A 22979-nucleotide genomic window follows, 5' to 3' on the forward strand; every position below is an offset into this window, starting at 1 on the left:
ATAATCAATTAATCCTTTTGAGTATTATTTTAAGAGAAAATGTCAAAATTATCTGATTTCAGCTTCTCTTCTTAGTGACAGTAAACAGAATATCTTTGAATTGTGGACAAAAGACATTTTAGGACGTCACCTTGGGTTTTATAAAACAGACACTTTATGGACCAAACAACTAATTGATTGATTGAACTAAAAAGATCAAGAGATCAATGGATAATGAAAAAAATGTTAGTTGCAGCCCTAAAGCTTACCATCTCCTGGCTGTAGCTTCATATTCAGCAGGCGGAAATGGGAGTGGAATCAGTTTTATAATCTAACTCTCAGCAAGAAAGTGAAAAGGTGTGATCAAGCTATTGCAAAGAGACACCCTGTAATATAAGGATGAACACCAGGGAAGTTGAAGGGGACGTGCAGAAACGTCAGCTCTTCAACAGGAAAAAGTTGGTTAAGGAAGAATGTGGTCTGAATGTTTAGAATTTGTACCTTTACACTGAATCTAATCATGATATCACAAGAAAACAGAAAAAATAAAATCATCTCCTTTCAGGTGTTCATTAACCTCTCCAATAAAGGAGTTGACTACAACGTCTTCAAGAGCATCAACAACTCCTTCCTGGTCTTTGATAGCAGGCTAGTCATAAATGCCACTTTCCAGACCAGAGATTCAGCCATTTATGCTGCCGGACCTCTCACCAAATTCTCCCGCTGCTACCACGCAGACGAGTGGTCGCACGCCAACTTCAGCTCCAAGGAAGTTGGCCAGGACCTGGCGGCAACGATGCTGCCCCTGTTTGACCCAACACAAGAGCCAGCGGACGAGCCTCCACCTGAAATGGATCGCCTCATACCGCTGTACAAACAGGCTAAGATTCAAGGTCTGATTTCAAGTCACTTTCATAAGTTTCTTACATTTTATCCATCTAGGTTTGATTTATTGTGTGTGACCTCACTGATAGACCATAGAGTGGGAGATGCCCTGGTTCTGGAAGTAGTTTTTTCCAACTGTACAACGTTTTCTTTTAATGATTCCTCAATGTTCCTTAACATAGAAACGCTGGATTCTCTTGTATAATATAATTATATTATAGGTTTAAGTTTAGTTTGGTATGTGTCCTAATATTACAATACCCATGAGCCTCGCCAATCATTGCTACAGAGAAGTTATTGTGAGAAACAAATCATCCATCATTGTCAAAATGATCAAAAAATGCTTTCTTATTTGAATCATTTTAGTTCTGTTCAAAGATTTGTGGTCACTATGTAGTTCTAAGCTAAGCGATTACATTATTGCTCAAATGCACATCGGCATGTACATCAGCACACCAGCAAGTGAATGCATTACTTTTCATTACGTCTGTTGTTGGTTTCTGTTGTTACATTTAGTTCAGTACAAGCACTGTTTGTAAGGTTAACAGCTCAGCTATCCGACCATCTGCAACAGAGAAATTACATTGTTTGTTTGTCCTTCAGTAAGCTTTTTCGGAGGAATTAACGCACAGTATATCACAGCTGAGCTGACAAGCGTCATTGTCTCAGTCACCAGTGAGGGAACTCGAAAAAAAACCTACTGATTTGTTCAATGGCACTAGTGATTCCTTATAGCCAGTTCACTTTGTAGATTCAGTGTTAAAGATTTGTTTGAACGTGTACTAACACCTCTAAAGTGTCCCATAATCTGAAACTGAACTGATTTAAACTACTGTATATTTCAGTAGGGTTCAACAATGCGTAATTTTTAGCTTTTTAGCTTTTTAGCTCTTTGATTTTTATCCAATTCCTAATCCTTGGAATGTGTATTGGACTTGTTTTTATGTCCACTGTTTTGTATTTTTGAGTTTTGAGAACCATCAAAGAACCGGATATTTTCCAACACACACAGTCCCGTACGGTCATGTTAAAAAAGCTCAGAGTAGCAGTTGTGTGCTGCCTTTTTAATGGAGGTGGGGTGATTGACCACATGTACATTTGCAAAACCAACCAATTAGTCTTCATCCAGGAAGTCTTTCCTTTTGGAAAACCAAAAAATACACTCCAGATAAAGCATAAATCTCGCCTTTGTGAGTGCACTAAGCCATAATGGGCTCATTACTGCTCCCAGAGGCCAGACGATAGAAAAACACCCACTGTTACTTGGCAGCTGGTGAGAACCGCTGTTGTAGTGAGTGGATTTCACAATAAGCCCATTTCACGCTCATAAGAGAGATTGAACAAGCAAGATTTATGGTTTATCAGAAATGCTTTCAAACTCTATATTTTGGTTTTACAAAAGAAAAGACTTCAAGGATGGCGATGACTAACTGGTTGGTTTTGCAATTGTACGTCTGGTTAATCACCACATCTCCGTACAGAAGAGCAACACACGGCCCTTTCACTTACCTTCTCAATACAACCTTCAGGGACTCTCCCACACAGTAAATGAGACCCAATGGTGCAAACTCACTTATTCATCTTTTGTACTGGTGGTGTACTGGTGAATAATTAAGAACGAATGGGTGGCCTGGACACCCAATAAACGTGTCCCACTTCACTACTATATTACCTTTCACTGCTATTTTATTCCATTTCCAACTGGCATTCATTAAATAGTTTGTAGGTTAATCATGAACGCAAAATTCCTTCACATTCATCAGCAGATGTCAGGTTTCCATAGGTTTTCAGTGTCTATGTGTTCTTCTTCCTGTCCGTCCATTTTTGTCTGCTTTTATCTGAGAGAATTTACACTGCCAAAATGTTTTCATTATGTTTTTGTCGAACATTCTCCAATCTTTCACCCGCCCACGCACTGCCGATGTTATTGTGGCAAACACTCAAACCATAGCAGGGCATAACAATGCTGTATTGTGCCGCTGTGTATTCACGGAATAACCAAGGCCACTTCACAGGTTACATAAACACAACAGCCACTCTGCTTCGCCCTTCTCAGAGAGATGAAACACACATGAACTTTTCAATGTTCAGGGAGAGCAGAGACGCCATATAGCCGCCAGCTATCTGAGTTCATTGCCTCTGCTCTCTTTTCCTCTGTGGGCGGATGCTAACAGTGAAATACACATTGTAATGTATCCGTTGCTTTGCTGCCAGTTCATGTTTCAGCACTGAAATTAATCTTATTTGAATATTTTCTTCTGATTAAAGGACCTTCTCTTAATAATAACACCACGATTGGTCTTTTTAACTTTTTTTTTTCTTATGAATTTTTGATGTTTCGATGCTTTTTATTATTGTCAAGAATTATATTTCTGATTATTCTTTTAGGTTAGCATATGTAAGAAACAGTCACAGAGTACAAGGTGCAAAATTCTTTATTTTTATTAAGATATTCCACTTTTCCTTTTTTTTTTTAAATCACCACATTTCAGAAGCTGGAACCAGAGAATCTTTGATATTTTTTTTTATAAATAATCGACAAATGATAAATTATTAAAGTTGTTTTTGAGAATGTTCTGTTCATCAACTGATCACTTAGTTGATCAGTTGAATGACTGCTGCTTTCACTATTATTGAGTTATTGTTTTATATATTTTAAGCAGCTCTAACATCGATGATGATGAATAATAGATTCCTGTTCTCTATTACAATATGAATTATATAAACACACATTAACCTTCACCATATGTTTCCTCTCCTCAGGTGGGAAGCTGCCTGGAGGATATAACTACCTGCACGTTACCAAACCGTCCACTACCAGCCTGACAGGTGCTCCTGCTGAACATGTAAGTTTTTACTGTATCTGTCAGTGGTAGGTTTTCTCTGGTTTACATACAGTCTGCTTGAAACAGCAAGGGTTTATTTTCAAGACCAGGATGTGAAGTCTGAACTGCCCCCTCAACTACCCCACTTGTACAAAAGAAAAACAAGTGAACACAACACCTGACTCACAGAGAAATCACCAAATGAAACAGAAAGTTTCAGAATTATTCAAAACTGACACTACACAAAAGCATGATTTTTATTTAGTATTTTATTTTTATTTCAGTTTTTATGTAGCTGGAGCTTCTGGAGCTTCATCACGAGTACCACTGTCTCGGTATCATGACAAATATCACATTGGAGTGACATGAAAGTTGGTTGAATCCCATTATAACTGCCACAAACTAGATATGTATCAGATTGAGGGCAATGTGTATGAAAATGGCCCAAATCTGAATTGAAAATGTGAGATATTGTTATTGTGATTGTAAGATGTGTCACATATAAGGGAAAGAGACACAGCACTATTTCTTTCTATTGTGACATTTTTAAAGATTTATGCCTTTGGTATGAACCAATTGGTTTGGAGCTGAAAGTCACATCTCAGAAATCAACAGACTTTGTGGGGGGGAAAAAAAATAGAATATTGCAACCGTATCTTTTAATCCATCTATCATGTTAGTACAAGTGGAAACAAGTTATCTCACTATCTTGTGTGTTTGTTCATGTAAAGTTACAGGATAGAAGTGTCGTGACCGGGCGAGTGGAGACAGGGAACTACTTCTGTCTACATCTCGACTGCTATGAGCTGGTGGAGACACTCACCTGTTTCTCCCTGAAGCCCCTCCCAGTCTCCAATTACCTGTGTCTGTACGGGAAACACCAGCAGCTGCTCGGCCAGCTGCTGACCCGCTACCAGCAGGGCCTCATCCATGACCTGTACAGGTGGGAGAACAAAGGGCAGTTACTATTTGTTTATGATTCACTGCAGACATTTTGAGTCAAGAAAACTTTGATTTGTCTTTCTGTATTTATAGAATATAAAGGATTCCACCAGTGTTTCTGATTTAGCCTGTAGTGTTATGTCTTAGTTTTGCTCTTAATATTTTTAATAAGTTAGAAGTTTAATAAAAATAAAGACTAAGCAGGGTAACCCACAGATTCAAGGGTTCCATGGTAACAATCACCACATGGCATTTGTAGTAAAGCCTGCCATAGCACCACATAACAAAAAGAAAAAAACATAGCTCGTAATTTGTGGTTTGTTTACAAAGCTGTTGAGCGAGCCGTTAGAAAGGAAATCTAATCTCTTTATTGTCACATATACAATCATAGAGGCTGATCACACAGAAATGCCTCATCTGCAAAACTATTGTTGACCTACCTACGGTATGGTGCTCCTGTCGTGTGCTCCTCTCTTATTGCCGCATCTTACTGGTTTCTACCAGTTCTTAGACGTGCATAAATATTAAAAGTAAAAAATATTGTCGTGCTGCTTATTAATGTTAAACTTGGCCCATACAGCCAATCAAATCAAGCAAGTGGCAGGCTTTATGCCATTTACTATGCCAGTAAATAGGTTAGCTAGTTAGCTGTTGAGCTGTGAGAGAAAAACAGCGACAAAGGTAACGTAATTAGAACACGATTCTTATTTTCAGGTTATTGTACACTAATGAAAACATACTTATGAATATTATGTTCCATTTCTGACAATAGAGCCTCCAAAGTGGTACACACTGGACCTTTCATTTCTCCAGACTTCATGGCAAATGACTCCTACTTACATAGACAGAACTCTGTGTGCAACAGATTAATTGAGACATCTATGTGACTATTAGTTTGATCTATTAAAGTCATAGTGAAACCAGCCCTGGGAACATGGCGACATCGCTACAGAGAACTATTCGGCAGGTTTTAAACAAACCAACAGTTTATCCAGATTATCTGAACCACTTTTATTTGGAGGTCAAACTGGAAGTGAGCACAGCTGAAATGTTAGTAAGAATCCCACATTGCACAGGACAAATGTCAGCACATAACTACAGTAAGCACAGGAGGTCAGAGTCTGTAAACTGTGATGGATGTTAGAAAAGGATAGTTTACTGTTCGACATCATTCACTCCTCTGAATAAATTTGACTACTTTGTTAAGTAGTATCCGTTAATTCACGCCTATACTTTGATTTCTTCTGTATAGGCTGTTGAAATATACTCTAGGAAATACAATAAATTTCTAAGTGGAGTGAACACAGGTCATAAATATTAAATTACAATTTATCATCAGAAAAAATGCCTCTTGCATTACACACAACAAACTTATAACAGTGTAAGAAGAGATATTTTTCTTGAATATCATCTTACTGAAGTCTTTTATTAGCTTCAATAAGGAGGTAAACAAATAGCAGGTAAACAGACGACTTATCGTACAATAGACCTGCAGAAATGATGTGTGGTTTTAGTTTGTTGTCAACAAAACCAATAACAGCTTTACCAAATTGATATTTTCGTCACTGTTATTGTGCTTTGTACCGTGTGTCTGTAATTTGATTTATCCACTTCCAGTCATTGTACGAATACATGTTGCACGTTCAGTTTTTGGTACCAAAATGTAACAGATGGCATGCAGTCAAGTTAAAAAAAAAAAAAAAAGAAATAGCTGTTGTCATGACCAATTTTTGAACAAAAACAAGCTGCTTTCACTGTTTGTGAGTCTGAGAGAGGAAATGCTTTCAGAAAGCTGCAGGTAGTCAAACTTCCCATCACTCATCTGCTGACTGCTGACCTCAAACATCAAAATAACACATAAGTGGTCTGAACAGGCGAGAGAGATTTAGGCCTTCAGTGTCTTTTGTCCTCATGCTGTCTGTGTGTTTGCTGGTGTGACTCTGCAGTGTGTGTGTGTGTGTGTGTGTGTGTGTGTGTGTGTGTGTGTGTGTGTGTGTGTGTGTTTGTCAAACAACGGGTGACCTGCTTCTGAGGTTTCAACACAAATGACCCCCAGATATGGACGACTATTGTCCCCCAACTCCTAATCTGTTTATGCAGCTCCCCAATCTGTCTTTGTGGCCGGTCCAGGACGAGACAAAGCCGGAGTCTCCCCGCTGCAGAGGCTGATTCCTCGTCACGCCGCTCACTCAGCTGACTCCTAAAGTCATTGTGGAGGCTGACGGAGCGACGTGAGCCGTTAAAATAATTGATTGACCGTGTGGCGGCTGGAGGTTATTCAGTCAATACACTTAGTGTAGCTTCTGGTGTGTGTGTGTGTTTGCTTGCTCTAAGGGTTTGCTGATACTGAACTTTTTTCAAGGGTCAGTTCACCCAAATTACAAAGAAAGGTATTTCCTCACCTGCCTCTTGTCGAGTATAGATATGTAAAAAGTACCAATGTATAAATACTCCATCACATGTAAAAGTACTGCATTCAAAATCCTACTTAAAATAAAATGTACTTAAAGTATGAAAAGTTAAAGACAAATAGACCTTGACAGATATATCTATCATATATTATTCATAGATTAGTAATACTGATGGATACATTTGAGAGCAGCAGTTTGAACTACTTTACCGTAGTTATACAGTTTAGTCCAGTGGTTCCCAACCTAGGGGTCAGGGCCCTCCAAAGGGTCAGCAGATAAATATGAGGGGTCGTGAGATGATTAATGGCAGAGGAAATAAGAAAAAACTAAGTTCTGCGACACAAATTTGTGTTAATCTGGACTTTTCTATAATCTTTGCTTTTTTTGTGTGAAATACTGTATAATTAGACCTCTTTGTCCGGTGTGTAACATTTAGGAGGATATATTGGCAGAAATTTTATATCATTATTATATGGGTATGTTGTCATTAGTGTATAATCACCGGAAAATAAGATTCATTGTGTCTTTGTTACCTTTGAGGTACTGAATCACTGAAGACATGAAGGTTGATTCAATCACTGTGTGATCTGGTGGTGTGTATTAATGTGTGTGTTTCCTGCAGTTTCTTCAGACAGAGCTGGTGTTTGGCCGTTTATCACGACAGATTCTCCGACTTTGAGCAAGAGCTTCAGCAGATCACCTCAACTACAGTTCGTACTTTTATTTTCATCCCCGAAATCAACTAGTTTGAGTTTAATCTCCAGCCTTCATGTCTTTCTTTCTTTAACCTTATTGAAAATGTCTGCCGAACCATTTTACAACGGCTGAATAAAATACATTATATATTAATAAGTAACACATTTAAAATGCCAGGACTGCAGCTGTGAAGAGTAATTGTTTTGAACCCATATAAAACATGTTGTAATACCACAACAGTATTCTCTGTCATTTAAAGAGTCACTCAGAGCGTTGCTGTGTCTTTAACCTCCACCCGTGTGTCCCTGCAGGACGATGAGTCGAGGCAGCAGGTGATGGAGGACGCCGCCGACTCAAACGTCCTCCTTCAGGGCAGATTTAAAGATGCTGAGAGTCGAGCGTCTCTGAGGAGCAGCGCTGTGAAATATCTGAGCTACAACCGAAACCTGCTGCCCATGTTCGCCTACCCGGGACAGCTGTGACATCATATGAATTTTAATCCTGTGAAATTCCCACCACAATGTGTGAATCCTTAAAGTCTAAAAAAACGTGTTGACTGTATTCTCTTCCTTATTAAAACATTTGCAAAGCCAATGTTTTTGAGTGTTTTCGAGATCAGTTTATGCCTTCTTCTTCTTCCTTGTCTTTGCTGGTGCATTGCTCCTCTTCTTTACGCGTTACAACCACCAGCTGTGGATCAGTGGAATAGCATAAACCCGACAGCGGGAGCTCCGTAGAGCAACTAGTGGTCGAAAAGTTCACCAGGTACCTCTGAAGAAGAACTCCAACAACTTTACACATCAACGTGTGTTTCCAGGTGAGTTCTACTGCGTATGTGTTAAAAGTTGTATAAAGCTTTTAGTGTCTCCCAGGAGAGCTCCTAACACAGTAAATACGTTAAAGGAATAATTCAACATTTTTTGGAAAAAAAATTATTTGTTCTTTTACAGACAGGTTAGAAAATAGTTTTTTTAAACTGTTGTGAGTCTGACATTGTGATATGAGTGCAATCCTAAATCAGATTCTAAATGTTAAACTACGGCCACAAAGGCCCAATCTAGAGCCAGTGCTTGGTTTGTCCGCTCTGGGCTACTGTATCAACATGGCCACCTCTGTAGAAGAGGACCCGCTCCCTCTGTAGATATATCATTCGAGGGTAATGAAAATGATGCACATATCTAGTAGTTTTTGAGATACAGCCTTTTTGTAACATACCGTAGTTCATCGTTAGCCACTAGAGGTTACTCATTTCATTCTATAGGAATATAAAATCTGCACGATGGCAATACTGGACCAGGAACAAGCAACAACTTAGCACTTTTATTATTCTTAATGTATCTATATTGCAACAGTCCCGAATGTGTATTAAAATATATATTCCTAACCTTTGTTCTAGAGGTGTTTTCTTGTGGCTAACAACTAAAAAAAGGATGTTAAGAAAAACCTCAAAATGTAACTGATTTGAAACATTTAAATGAATTCACTGTAAAGAAAATCAAATCAAATTCCACTGTGGACATTAATGAGTTAATTAGAAAAGTCCCTTCATGTTACAGTAACTTAAAATAGAGAGACTTCCAGTTAATAAAGTCACCAAAAGGTTTTTTTATACATATTTTTTTTTCATTTGTTCCTTAATTCTATCAAATTAAGAGACTTTTCCAGCACTTGAGCCCCACTTTTCCCCCCAATAACAGTTTCTGAGCTTGTACATTTTCCTCATGTCAACATCAGATGAATTGATGATTTATGTCTCTGATTTGAGTTTATATCTGAGTGTGGAAACCCATTACTTATACCACACTTTGACGTGTGTGTTTTTATTTCCTCCACAATGTGCCAACTGTAACTGTGAGTATGAACTCTCCCCTCGGTGACTCTGCAGCACCGTGACCAATCACACGGCCTGTATAGCGGCTGGAGATGAAAGCTTTTGGGAGGAGGAGGAGGAGGAGGAGGAGGAGGGTGTCACTCTACAGCTGTATGCTAATGAGCCTGAGCTGAAGCCTGTCGGGAAAATAACCGCACACAGAACAACATATGTCCGCACCTACAAACAGCCCGCAGGCCCAGAAAACACACTGGTGTCCACATAGAAAGTCACATATTACAGGATTCAGTCGCGTGGATTTGTTGTTGAATAACGATGCAAATCACCAGATTATTCTGAATTCTACATGTATAAGGACTCTTTAATCAAATATAAATCTGAGATTAAATATAAAGAGTTATTGGATAGAAGTTTTTATTGGAAATTGGATATAAATATAATTAATTCATAGTAGTATAGTGACTTCAATTGAAACTTTACTGCACTTTTATACATTAATGTTGCTATGATGTTATTGTGTTATGTTAGTGTTTTTATGGTATATTTATTACACAGGTATTAGTAAAACATGTTCCCTAATGATGTTTTTTTTTATTTACTTGTCACAAACATTCATAATAAATTGAGTTATATATAATATATAAATTATTTCTACACAAAAACATACAAAACTTATCCACTGCAAGAAAGAAATCTCAATCTCTTAAATTATTTTTTGTCCGTTTCTGCCTCCTGAAAATCTTGTTTTCTTAAAACAGTTGAAATAACTTCATACAATAAGATTATTTCAACATGTTTCCAATATTATTTAAGTTGTTATCTATAAATGGGTGTCTTGTGTCTTTAAAAAGAAGACAGAATGATTCAGATTGCAGTAAAATGACTCAGGACAATTCTTGAAACAAGTTGGTTTATGTTGGAAACACGTTAAAATTATCTCACCACTGCATCACTGTTTTACTTGTTTTAAAGAGACTTTTAGGACTCAATAGTGGACAAAATGTAAAACGCTTTTACTAGAAACCAATTTTAAAAAACACCAACTCATGAAAAATGAAGGAAAATAAGAATTGTAGGAAGTTATAATGATATATTGTCTTAAATGGTAATTGTTTGGATTTCAGATCCAAGTTTGAAAACACTAACAGTCAAATATTTGACCAAATCAATCAACCTGATCCTGAGCTGGAAGACCTCAACTGAAAACTGCTGCTTTCCACACTCCTTTAACATCCACACGCTGATTTTTGCATGCGCTCTTTTAAACATTGCAGAGGTCTCCTCGAGCTCAGCACCGACCCATCTTGACATCCCGTCATCCCTCACGATGGAGGACAGACTTACATCCGGCTGACCGGGTCAGATCTGACCTGCAGGAATTGGGTTTGGTGTGTTTTAACCCGCAGATAATCTCGGTTTGCCCCATTTGGAGACACAGAAAAAGCGCACTGATTACGCACAGCACGCGCCGACGGTATCTGGGGGCCAGATTGCTTTTGGGGGGCCCCCCACTTCTTCTTCTCCTTCTTTTTTTTTCAACTGTGCAATTTCCTTTTCAATCACGGCGGGTCTACAGCTTGCACAAGCGCAGCCATTGTGATGCAAAGCAGGAGACCCTCCTCTCGCTATTAATTATGTATGCGTAAAATGACGGATTCATATGTCCGGAGTTAACTGTCACGCCAGCGCACATGCTGCAGGGTCACAGTGGGTTGAAATGTTTGTTTGTTTGTTTGCTGTTTGGTTATTTGTCTAATCTGGTTGGTCGAATTGAACCGCATTGTTCAGTGCGTAAAAGCGCTTTTTAAATCTGTTGTTGGGACCTCGAGTCGTCCGGGGAAGTTTTTGAATGTCTTATATTATAAATTATGAACCCAAATTCTTCAACGGTCCTGAAAACAGTCCAATGAAGTATTTTACCTCAGGACTGGAGCTGTTCTAGCCTTTATTTCCAAAATTGCTCTTAAATTTCATTCTTCCCTTCTGATCCCTCTCTGGATTTTTATATCCAGCTTACAATGCTACATTTTTTTCCCTCATATTTCCTTATTGTTATTGTTTCCAGTCACATCTTCTTGACGCCGTTATGTGGACGGATGTCTCCTTTTTGGACAAACCAGAGCCCCCACCCACCACCCGAAGGAGACACATAAAGCCGAGGCACGTGTAGATTTCTATACAAACTCATCAGACCGTAAAAGCAGGAGGCTCCTGGCGTGTGCCCGGGTCGAGACGACAAGGAAGAGGACGAGGAGGAGGAGGAGAGAGAGTGTGTGTGTGTGTGTGTGTGTGTGTGTGTGTGTGTGTGTGTGTGTGTGTGTGTGTGTGTGTGTGTGTGTGTGTGGGGGAGGGTGGAAGGGCGCGGAGGGGGGGTGAAATACAATAAAACCCTCAGGTACATCTGCTTTGCAATCTGCAAATCCTCCCTCCATCACCCCACTCCTCTCCTCCATCAGCCTCTCCATCCTCCCACACCCACTCCCCAAATCCACGGGGGACCTCGGCTCCTTCTGATTGGTCGGGGATGAGGCAACAAGGGGGGACGGGAACAATGTCATCATGTCGCCTTAAAAAGAGTGCAGCTATGTTGTGGTGAAAGCACCTCGGGAGGAGAACAGAGGATCAGTAGCAGGAGGAAACGACAACAAAAAGACGCATCAGATGTTTCTGTCCGCAAGCGCTTAAAAGTGGATTTCTTCTCTCTGCAGCAGCGTCCAAAGTGCCTTCAGCTCTCCGTCCAGCGCGAACATGCCGAGAGGATTTTTGGTGAAAAGGAACAAGAAAACCAACCCGGTGTCCTACCGGGTTCGCTCCGACGAGGAGGAAACGGAACAAACAGCAGCTGATGCGCCGCCGCTGCCGCCGTGCTCCACCGCGCCTCGCGCCTCCGTCCCGGTGCGCGCACAGACGCCGACGCCCACCTGCGGGGCGGCGGCCACGGCTCCGGAGCATGATGCCAAACCGGTGCAATTCGGAAACCCGGAGGCGGTATACCAAGCACTCTACAGCCCCACCCGCCCCGTCAGCCAGGACCACGACCGCTCCTACTTCGAGAGACGCTTCAACCTCGGATCACCGGTTTCCGCGGAGTCTTTCCCAACACCAGCAGCGCTCACCGCTTTGGACCACCTCTTCGCCCCAGTGGACCTGAAAATCGGCTCCAGCAACAGCAGCCGCACAGACACCAGCGCCACATCCACGGGGACTCTCCCCACCGCCGGGACCAAACGGCAGTCCAGCGACACCGAGCGCAAAAGCAAACCGCCGTCCAAGAAAACCAAAGCTATCCGGAAACTGCACTTTGAGGATGATGTCACCACATCTCCGGTTCTCGGGCTCAAGATTAAAGAGGCGCCGGTTGACCAGAAGCCTCCAAGACCACAGCCGTCCGGAGGTGACAACGTCCCCATGGGCGAGTTCGTGTGCCAGCTGTGCCGGGAGGCGTACGCAGACCCGTTCGCTCTGGCGCAGCACAAGTGCTCCAGGATAGTCCGGGTTGAGTACAGGTGTCCTGAGTGTGACAAGGTGTTCAGCTGCCCGGCTAACCTCGCCTCCCACCGGCGGTGGCACAAACCGAAGCCTCAGACCGGAGCACACGGTGTGCACAATTTGGAGAGCGACAAGGCGTCCGCGTCCGGTAAGACAGCGGATGAAGTGAAGGATTCTAGTGACAGGGACACACCCAGCCCAGGACCGTCCGAGTCCGGCTCGGAGGAAGGGCTGTATGATTGTAATCACTGTGGGAAAAAGTTTAAGCGCCAGGCATACCTGAGGAAGCACCTGGCGTCTCAGCACGGCTCCCCGAAACCGTCGGAGGACGAGGACGCGCCGGCCTGCGAGCAGAGCGCGGCGCCGCTGAACCTGAGCTCCTCCACCTGCCACCTGTGTCCGGTCTGCGGGGAGAACTTTTCCAACAGGGGCAGCCAGGAGCGGCACATCCGCCTGCTACACTCCTCACAGGTCTACCCGTGCAAATACTGCCCCGCCATCTTTTACAGCTCCCCGGGACTCACCAGACACATCAACAAATGCCACCCGTCCGAGAACCGGCAGGTGATCCTGCTGCAGATGCCGCTCCGCCCCGCCTGCTGATCCGGGACTTTTGGGCCGCTTTCATACTCTCAGATAACAAGACAGCAAAGTCCAGCCTTGTTTCTTGGAGGATTTTAGGGTTACGCAGCAAAAATATCCGCCTTATAAAGATTTTTTTGAGCTCCTAAAATCTTACTTTTCTAAAAATCAAGTAAAAAAATATATGGGACTTTGGTGAGAAACTGTAACTGGTTGACTTCACTGTTGATGGGAGTGATTTATTTTCCCTCTTGTTTCAGTTATTTGGTCAAAAATCACCAAAAGTTAAAATGTTCTCCTAGTGTAAGAATTTTAAAACAATGAACTATTAATTTTCTTGAACACTTTGAGAGCGATTTGCCTATTTTTGTCTTCATTCTGGGTGTAAATTCAAGAAAATGCACAAATCACATAAGAATAAAGAGGAATTATTCACTCATCGCCGTTTCTAGACACATTTTGACAACTCACTGAGGTAAAAGAGGAAATTAAAGGATATTTTTGCAGTGTAACTACATGACCCAAATGCACCAATTTGTAGAGGTCAGAGGTCAGCCGCTCACCTCCAGCTGGCAGGGATTCAGTGCCTTGCTCAAGGACACTTCAGCAGGTTCTGGGTGTGTGTTTGAACCCCTCCTGGCCTATAATCCCCCCCCCTCCTTTAAAGGATCTCTGACATCATACTTAAAGCGTTAGACTGTTAATTTATTTTTCTAGCATCTCTGCACAAGTGCTATTAGCTTCTAGACCTAAGAGAGGGGACGACCTGTAGCCAATAAAAAAAAAAAAAAAAACAGAAACCAGAGGGCCTGAAAAGACCTGATCTCATCACTCTGATTAGCTTTAACATAGCTTGTGGATCCGTGGATCAGTAGCTGTTGCCTGGAAAGAAAAAAGAGTAAAAACTAGTGTAGCCGGTAATGCCTTTGGATTAGAAACTCCTGCTGTAAAACTGCCTTAAACTGAACTGATTGTTTTTTGATCACTTATTTATCACTGGCTGGGTATAATATGATTATTATTTTTTACAAAGCCTCCTGTATTACCACTATACAGTATATCTAATTCCCTTTTTTTTTTCTATTTATTTATGTATTTATTAAATTATTTGTGTAAATTATTGCTCTGTGTGCTCTCTGTGATCTGTTGCTGTGCTTTTTAATGATGTAGCCAAATTGATTTATTTTTTCTTTAACTTATATAAAAAAAACGGTGTGTTCAAGTGACATCATAGCAATCAATGAGTTTTATCAGCCGCTCTTGAATAATAACTGAATGCAATCATGATTTTTTGTTTGATTTTGTATGTTTGTTTTGGTTTCTTTGTAACCGTTAGCTCTTATACTGCTTTGGATGTTTCTGCAGTATTTTGCTAAATGTCCAAAAATAATAAAAACCAAACTGAGAAACAGTTTTCATTCTGTCCTGTGTGTCTTCTGGATGTTTTTTAACATAATAAATATATTTCCAGATTTGGTTTAACAGCTGGATTTAAACCCCAAACCAACTTAAATGCAGCTTAAAAAGCAGCCAGGGCCGTAGCCAGCAGTTTAGAAGCACTGAGGCTAAAATCCCCCCACAAACATCTGATCTCCAAACGATTTCTCTGGACTGATGGACAATACAAAACTCTTTAATTTGATCTTTATTTGTGTTTTTTTGGGGCTAAAAACAGTTACATTTTTGAAAATACTTAAAATATTAGAATAAACCTTAAAAAACCAACATGTTTAAAAGGTGTTTCCAGTGGGGGAATGTAACCACTGGAAACTTACTTTAGTACTGTCCTTAAGAAAAAAATCTGAGGTACTTTATCAGAGTATAAAATATTGTCCTTTTTCCACCGCTACATTGTCCTTATAGTTACTCAATCAAGAATTTATAAAACATATGATAATCTGATCAAATATGATGTTTTGGGTTTGGTTAAATTACCCAAAAGTCTGTAAAATAGTCAGCAACTAAGACAGTACAATTCTACTTACACATGACTGCAACAGTTATAATAATCTAATGATAATAAACTTTTACTTTTGACACTTTTGACACAACATTTAGCTAACCGTTTAGAGTATTTTCACAGTTGTATTACTATTAAAGTGCCGCTGTGTGTTGCATCGCAGAGACCTCAGGCTCATTAAACTATTAAACGTCACTGAGGACGTGACCTCTGCGTTCCCAACGGCAGCTTCATGTGAAGGTATTTGCACTGATGACGTCACAACCACACATTTCTGATGTTTCCATTTTTTATGATCTATCAGTGGCAAAACAAAAATGACTTTGTTATCCTGATCAAATTAAGAGAAGTACAATATATATCCAATTAACTCTTGTATCTTAAAATGTGTCCAACAAATGTGATTTCTTGAAGATGAAGAAGACACAACAGCACATGTTCATACACAACAGAACTCTGCAGGATTCATATTATATATTTATTTATATATATTTCATACAATGAAAACAAGAGCCAAAACACAACTAATTGTTAACTTAATAATCCTATTCTTTTATTTCATATCCATGAATTCAAGTTTTCCAGATCTTCCATCTTTTGAATTTGGACAGTTAAGCTCATCAATAATAAGATTGAACCTACTGTACACAGTATAAATGATCTTAAGTACAAAATAACAATCAACAATAACATATACAGAATGCAAATAACTGCACTTATATTCTGTTTTATATTTATGTGTAACAGGATGAACATGTAAATGCGATCACACTGTAAGAGTGAGCAGTGTGTACTGTGTTTACCAGAGGTCGGAGGTCAGGTCAGAGGTCACCAACAGGTCAACACATACAAAAACATTTCTGCATCTGAAAGACATTCCTGCAGTTCCCCCCTTTCTTCTCTTTCTTTCCAGTTCTCTTTCAGCTTTTCTAAACAGTGATATGTGGCTGCCACCTTGTTCTTCTGCACAGCAGCAACTTTAAGGCTTGACTTAAACTGGTGTTGGCGCTCAGTGAAAGTCATTTAAGGTGGTCGGACAAAAAAAATCATCACATTTTCTGTGCCAGTGATGGGAAGTTAACAGGTACTTGTACTTTACTTGAATGTTTGTGCTACTTAATATTTCTGATCTTCTACATTTCAGACGGAAATATTCTTTTTACATCACTACATGTAATAAACTAGTTGCTTGTTACTTTACAAATTAAGATTTTATATGAAAAACAAGAGATACCGACATAAAATATATTGTATTGTTAAAGATTAAACCAGTGGTTTCTAATCTTTTCTGCCTTCTGACCTCTGACTAAAAACTGTCAACGTTTTCTTAAGTTACTTAAAGTTACTTAAAGAAACTTCTATGGTTTCTTTAAATGAGTTTTGAGACACAAAGAGATTAAATTAAGTTGCATTTTACAAGACAAATGTTAACAGAAACAAAAAATAAAAACAGATTTGTCTATCAGAACTTCAACTCACAACCGCTCAGATTTATCTGGTGACCCTTTGAAAGGGGCCTGACCCCTGGGACCCCTAGGTTGGAAACAGTGGACTGAACTAGCTAACTGTATATGAAGTAGTTCAAACTGCCTGTAGCAGCTACAACAGTAAAAGGCTGCTTAAGTAGCAAGGGATCATGGGAGTTGTTGTAGTCATTGTTAAACAGTCACCATTGCTGATGAAAATCTGAAGTGACTCAGGCAGAAATTGTTCACAGACAAGGTAATGTATAAAAGTTTTATTTAAGTTCTGTCTCTCTGTCATGTTAGGTTATAGATAATAAAGTAAGAAAGGCAGTGTTACCTAAATAATATTACCCATTTCTCTGGGTTTAAATATATAGTTGGAAACATTTGGGATAACGCAGAGCATAACTCAACAAAATATATACATATTTTTATATACATAAGTTTTAGTCATTTAAGTAAAAGATCAGAGTTCTTCTTCCACCACTGCAGAAAAATTTACTCCGTTGTACAGGTTTGTTGTAAGTCGACTCGACACAAATAACAACTCTTAAATTGACGTATTTCTTTGATCGACATGGCGCACATTAACTTAAAGTCCTCCAGTTAAAAATCTTTTGCTTATTGTTACTTGAGAACATTTGAACTGTTGAACATTTTGGATTCCACGACACCGAGCAAATAACACAAATTAACTGCTGTTTGTTTCCAACGTGAAGAAAGAAACTCAATAAAAAATAATGAACTTTCTCAGTTTTAATCAGTTGTTTATTTATATTGAAAACTACTTTTGAGGTTAATACATTTGCATTTACATGATTATTAAATGTGCCAATTAATAAATCCATTTTATCATTTTGTCCTGAATAAATTAATGATCTTTTAATGGATTCCCATTCACAATATGATTCTTAAAAGGCTTTTTACTTTTATTTATTCCATTTACCAACGTGTCTTCTTATCATATAAATAAATCCACTACTCATTTGTAACATCTGGTAATTTGCAACACTGAAAATAATTTCACCACAAGGTCTATTTACTAGCTGTTCAGCTCATCCATGTTGGTATTAAAATTTAGATTATAAGTTGCTGTTTTTTTCAGTAGCTGATCTGGAGCTTTCAATCGAATCAGACGGTCTTCATCAACACCTTCTTCCAATGTCATCAATTAACTTTCAATCTCAATGAATGAATTGTTTTCTGAATATATCAGCAAAATAACAAAGTAAAAGATGAATTAACAGCTTTTTCCTCTTTAAGTACTGTATCTGAGCTGAAGAGATGAATAATAAAAGCCTTCAATATGTTTTAAGCATTAATGAAATCCAATAATTTATCAGGACTTACAGAGAACAGTGACTACAGAACAAATAATGATTAAAACAACCTTTTTTTGGAGATATTGCTGAGAATTTTCACAACATCTGGACCTTTTTGTCTCACCTCCACCTTAACCTTTCCATCACACATACTCCTGCACTTTCTCCCAGTCTCTAGCTTTTACCACACACACTTTCACTAAACACACACACACACACACACACACACACACACACACACACAAACACACACACTTTCACCATACACGCACACACAGGGGCAGGCCATCAGTCTGTGTCTCCCTCCTTGTGTGGCTCTGACAGGTGTAAGCCAGCTGGGGAGCAGACTGCAGATAAGAGCTACAGATAACACACACGCATATTAACACACACGCACACAGACACAGACACACCCACACACATAAACACACACACACACACACACACACACACACACACACACACACACACACACTCTCTATAATGGACCACAACAGCGTTTCCACAGAAAATAAAGAGAACAGAGTCTAAACAGAAATCAGAGCTGCAGACCTCAAACTGAACATATGAACATGTCTCCCAGCTGAGCTATAAAATAAACATGTTCTTTTATTTATTTAGTCTTTTATCAGCTTTATGTAATGAAACGTTTCAGCCACACTACTTGTGTTGTTGTCATGAAATTTGGCATTATATCTGCTAAGCATCAACATATTAGCATTGTCATTGTTAGCAGACCTTAGCATTTAGCTTCAAAGCAACACTTTGCCAAAGTAGAGCTTCAATTCACAGAGCTGCTACTGCTGTCGAGTCATGTTCCATCTTGAAAGCTTTTACACATTCGATCCATGTGTGAAAGAACCAACCAGCCAACCATCTATCTTTTCATCATCCCTCCAACCGACTGTCCATACTGGGTCTGAAAAACATTCTGATGTGAAAACTGTTTGTGTATTTAGTCCAATTTTAGGAAAAACTAGTACTAAGAGTTCAGTCCTCTATGACATGCAAATCTGCAAGCTTACCCACTATATATGTCAGTGCCAGTAGTTTTTCCATAATTTGACACCAAAAACATAACATCCTTGGTGGAGGTAACAATTTATTCTAACACATTAAAGAGCTGCTGTTATAACAGCCTCCACTCATCTCATCTTTCAGGCTTTCTCCCAGATCTTGAACCTGCTGCAGGGTTAGCTCCCACTCAGATACCACAGCTCGGTGAAGGCCTCCACGCCAGCTCTTCCACACCAAACTGGGAAAGCCATTCCTTTATGTACCTCACCTTGTGGCATCCGATTTATATCGAGGCCACATTTTACTTTGATTTTATAGTTTAGTCCTTTGTCAGTGAACAGTTGGTAGCTCACTGCATTTGTGTGTTCACATTATACTTGAAGCAGGTAAACTGCTTCAGGTAAGAGGCTGGTCTGTTGTGCTGGCTCTCTGTATATTCAGGCCTTCAGAAGCTTGTGAAGGGAAATATAGCTTTATAGGTTGACTCAATGCTGGAGAGAATCCAGATAAAAACACATGCATTTATATATGTTTAGTGTCTCCTCACAGATGCTCTGTGGTCAGTCGGCGTTAATGTGTTTCCTCATCAGATCTGCTGTTGGTGGTTTTGTGTCTTTCTGCTGCTGTTGTGTGTTTTCTTCACGTCAGGCGACTTGTTATCAGACATGAAAGCAACACGATGTGATTCAATTTGTCTGGTTTAATCAGACATCCACTGCTCTCTAATGCTGTTAGCCCAGGACAGAGAGTAATGTTACAACCTCTGTGTGTGTGTGTGTGTGTGTGTGTGTGTGTGTGTGTGTGTGTGTGTGGATAAATGAATGTGTTTTTGTTTACCTACAGCTTGTGGATGCACATATAAGGGATAAACAGAATCATTTGTAGACTTTAAAGCTTCTATTTTTGTCATTTATTGCAACTCACAATAATTCACACTCACACAAGTAGTGTTTATGTTTCTCATCATTAAGATACATCTGTTATAAATTCCACCACCCATCCACCATTCCTTCCTTTAAACCATCCAATCAACCATTAACCCATCATCACAATCAATCAGTCCACCAATCTATTAAAGCATCCATCCATCCGACTTCTATCCATTTGTTAATCCATCCATCCAACCAGCTCCCCCATCTATTAATCAACACAACCGACCAAATAACCAATCAACTAACCAGCCCTCGATCCATCCGTCTTTCTGTCCGCTCCGTTGTATAGCCCCAAAATCGAATCAAAAGTTATCGCAGCACAGTTTTCAAATAAAGCAGTACTACTTATAAAATTATTGACAATGATACAACAGTCCCCACCATGAGCAAGCACTTGGCGACAGTGGCAAGTAAAAACTTCCTTTTAACAGGTAGAAACCTCGAGCAGCCCCCGGGCGGCTGCCTGCCTTGACCGGTCGGGGTTAGAGGGTGATAGTGGGGGTAGATGGGGGAAAGGGTGGAGGGTTAAAGAGAGAAAGACAGAGACAGAGAGACAGATATTCACAGCAATAACAATAGCAATACTAACAATTATACAAGTAGAAATGACTAAGAATAATAATGATGATAATAATTATGATGAATGATGAGTAATGAATAAGAATGATCTATCATCCATCAATCCGTATTTCTGTCAATCACCCATCATCCATACTCCATTCACCAATCCATCATATCATGCTAATATTCATATAGCTGTCATCTATCTGTTCGCCAGTCCACCCACCCTTCCAACCATTCTTATAACCATCATCAATCCATTGTTCCACCCATCCATCACCCATATTTCCATTCACTTGTTCATCCACAAATCCATCTATCCGTCTGTCCATCCACCTACCCCTTCCACTAATTCATCCACCCAACATCGACCCATACTTTCAGCCATCGTCCAAATGTTCATTTACCCATCCATCATACATCCACATGGATGGATGGATGGTTCATACACCAGGAGCACTATCCAATATGTGAAACTATCTAAAAAAGAGACACAAATGGTTCAAGTGAAATCTGTCCAATTAGGGTCCTTGTGAACATTTCAAACCAGACAACAAGGTAAATAATCAATCTGGTGTATGTAAACTTTTTTCTGGACAATAGCGATAATAAGATTGTTTTACAGGCAGATTACTCAAACATATAAGGTAAATAACACAGAACAGACACATTTTAAATTGTTCAGAAAAGGAACTGCTGCTTAACTTTAAACTGTATTAAATTCTTTATCTCTAAATGTCAGGGGGGTTTTTTTGTTGGAGAACATAAATTCCTGACGAGCAGGTGGTGAGTTACATCACACCACCTCCCTCAGATATTCCAGCCGTCTCTCACATCAACTAGCATCTTTTCACCTCCTCCTCCTCTTCCTCCTCCTCCGCTGCCTGCCCTCCATCATGGCTGCCCTCTCTCAGCTGCTGCTGCCCTGCACGCGCCTCCTCTTATCTCCAACACACTCAAACAAAGAGACAAAAAACAGAGAGAAAGAGGCAGGAGCAGACAGAGTAAACACGGCCTCGCTGCCTCTCTGCGTAGGCCGAGGTAAGTCAAACAAACCCCGGGGGCATTTTCCAGGCTGGCAGGTGTTGGTGTCAGAGGCAGGCAAGCGTGTCGTCGAGAGTCAACAAGTGGAGAAGAACAAGCAGTGAGAGGCAGACGCAAACACAGGAACCGTGTGTTTTAAGTGCAGATTAAGCTTTAGCTGTTTCTACTTGTAGAGTGTTTGCTGCCTGCACTGACTTTTGTTCACTCAACATGTGGGTGCTAAAGTTAAAGTGGTAAATCCTCATGTTTCTCGTTTGTTAAATATACTGTAATGTTTCTAAGCTGCACGACCAACAGGCCTCCTGTCAATCACAACGGAGCAGGTGGGACTTTTACATCTTTATTCTGTCATTATCTATATTTGTGTCTGTCGCAGCTAATCTTCCATATTACTGGACCCAGTTTCAATGTTTTTATGTGCATATTTATGGCTGAATGCCGGGGGGTGAAAGTAGATTGAAGTTCTTCCCTGTACTACTACCACAACTTCCATCGCTTCACATTGTTCTCCTCCCACCCCCAGCTTCATGCATCCCTGAAAACATGCATTAACATTTTTTTTTACACCTATATTTTTGAATAAAGAAATTAGAAATACTTGATATCATGTATAGCAAATTAACTTTCAAAATCATAACAATTTATTTTGTTTTAAATTTGAATAAAAAGAAACTAAATCCATTGACAATAGTTGAACAGTTTACAAGTCTTTCTGTTTTCAGAACATAGGCCATATTCATGAAAGAAGAGATGATGAAGAGTAAAACGTCTCAAAATGTCTTTTCCAAGTGCTGACATCAATACAGTTTGTGGTTTGGTCGAGAAAAAGATTTAAAGTATGGAAACAATTGATCAAACGCACCCTTCATCACTTTGTGTGTTGTTTAGGAAGTAAAGATATGCACACGCACGGTTATTACGCCAGAGTGTATGTTGATCTATTAACAGATATTTTTGCAAAGTGTCCTGGAAAGTCCACTATCACTGAGGATGTTTCAATCCCAGAAATGTGTCTCGGAGGATGGCATAGGCAGTGT

The 22979-nt window shown here is 39.8% G+C and overlaps 2 protein-coding genes across 4 annotated transcripts in view; both read left to right on the plus strand.

Moving 5' to 3' along the window:
• Positions 1-8332, plus strand: part of cfap61 (cilia and flagella associated protein 61) — a 32214-nt gene extending 23882 nt beyond the window's left edge. For all 3 annotated transcript variants that reach the window (XM_051408486.1, XM_051408488.1, XM_051408489.1), the window contains exons 21-25: positions 545-872; positions 3628-3710; positions 4421-4632; positions 7665-7752; positions 8050-8332. In XM_051408486.1, coding sequence (XP_051264446.1) covers positions 545-872; positions 3628-3710; positions 4421-4632; positions 7665-7752; positions 8050-8220 — 882 coding nt within the window. In that variant the 3' untranslated portion in view covers positions 8221-8332. The remainder of the gene's footprint in view (positions 1-544; positions 873-3627; positions 3711-4420; positions 4633-7664; positions 7753-8049) is intronic.
• Positions 8333-11986: 3654 nt separating this feature from the next.
• On the plus strand, positions 11987-15063 carry insm1a (insulinoma-associated 1a). Its single transcript, XM_051408491.1, has one exon. The coding sequence runs from the start codon at positions 12318-12320 to the stop codon at positions 13659-13661; it is 1344 nt and encodes a 447-aa protein (XP_051264451.1). The 5' UTR covers positions 11987-12317; the 3' UTR covers positions 13662-15063.
• The last annotated feature ends 7916 nt before the right edge of the window (positions 15064-22979 follow it).

This window comes from Dicentrarchus labrax, unplaced genomic scaffold (assembly GCF_905237075.1).
Source record: "Dicentrarchus labrax unplaced genomic scaffold, dlabrax2021, whole genome shotgun sequence".
NCBI lineage: Eukaryota > Metazoa > Chordata > Actinopteri > Moronidae > Dicentrarchus > Dicentrarchus labrax.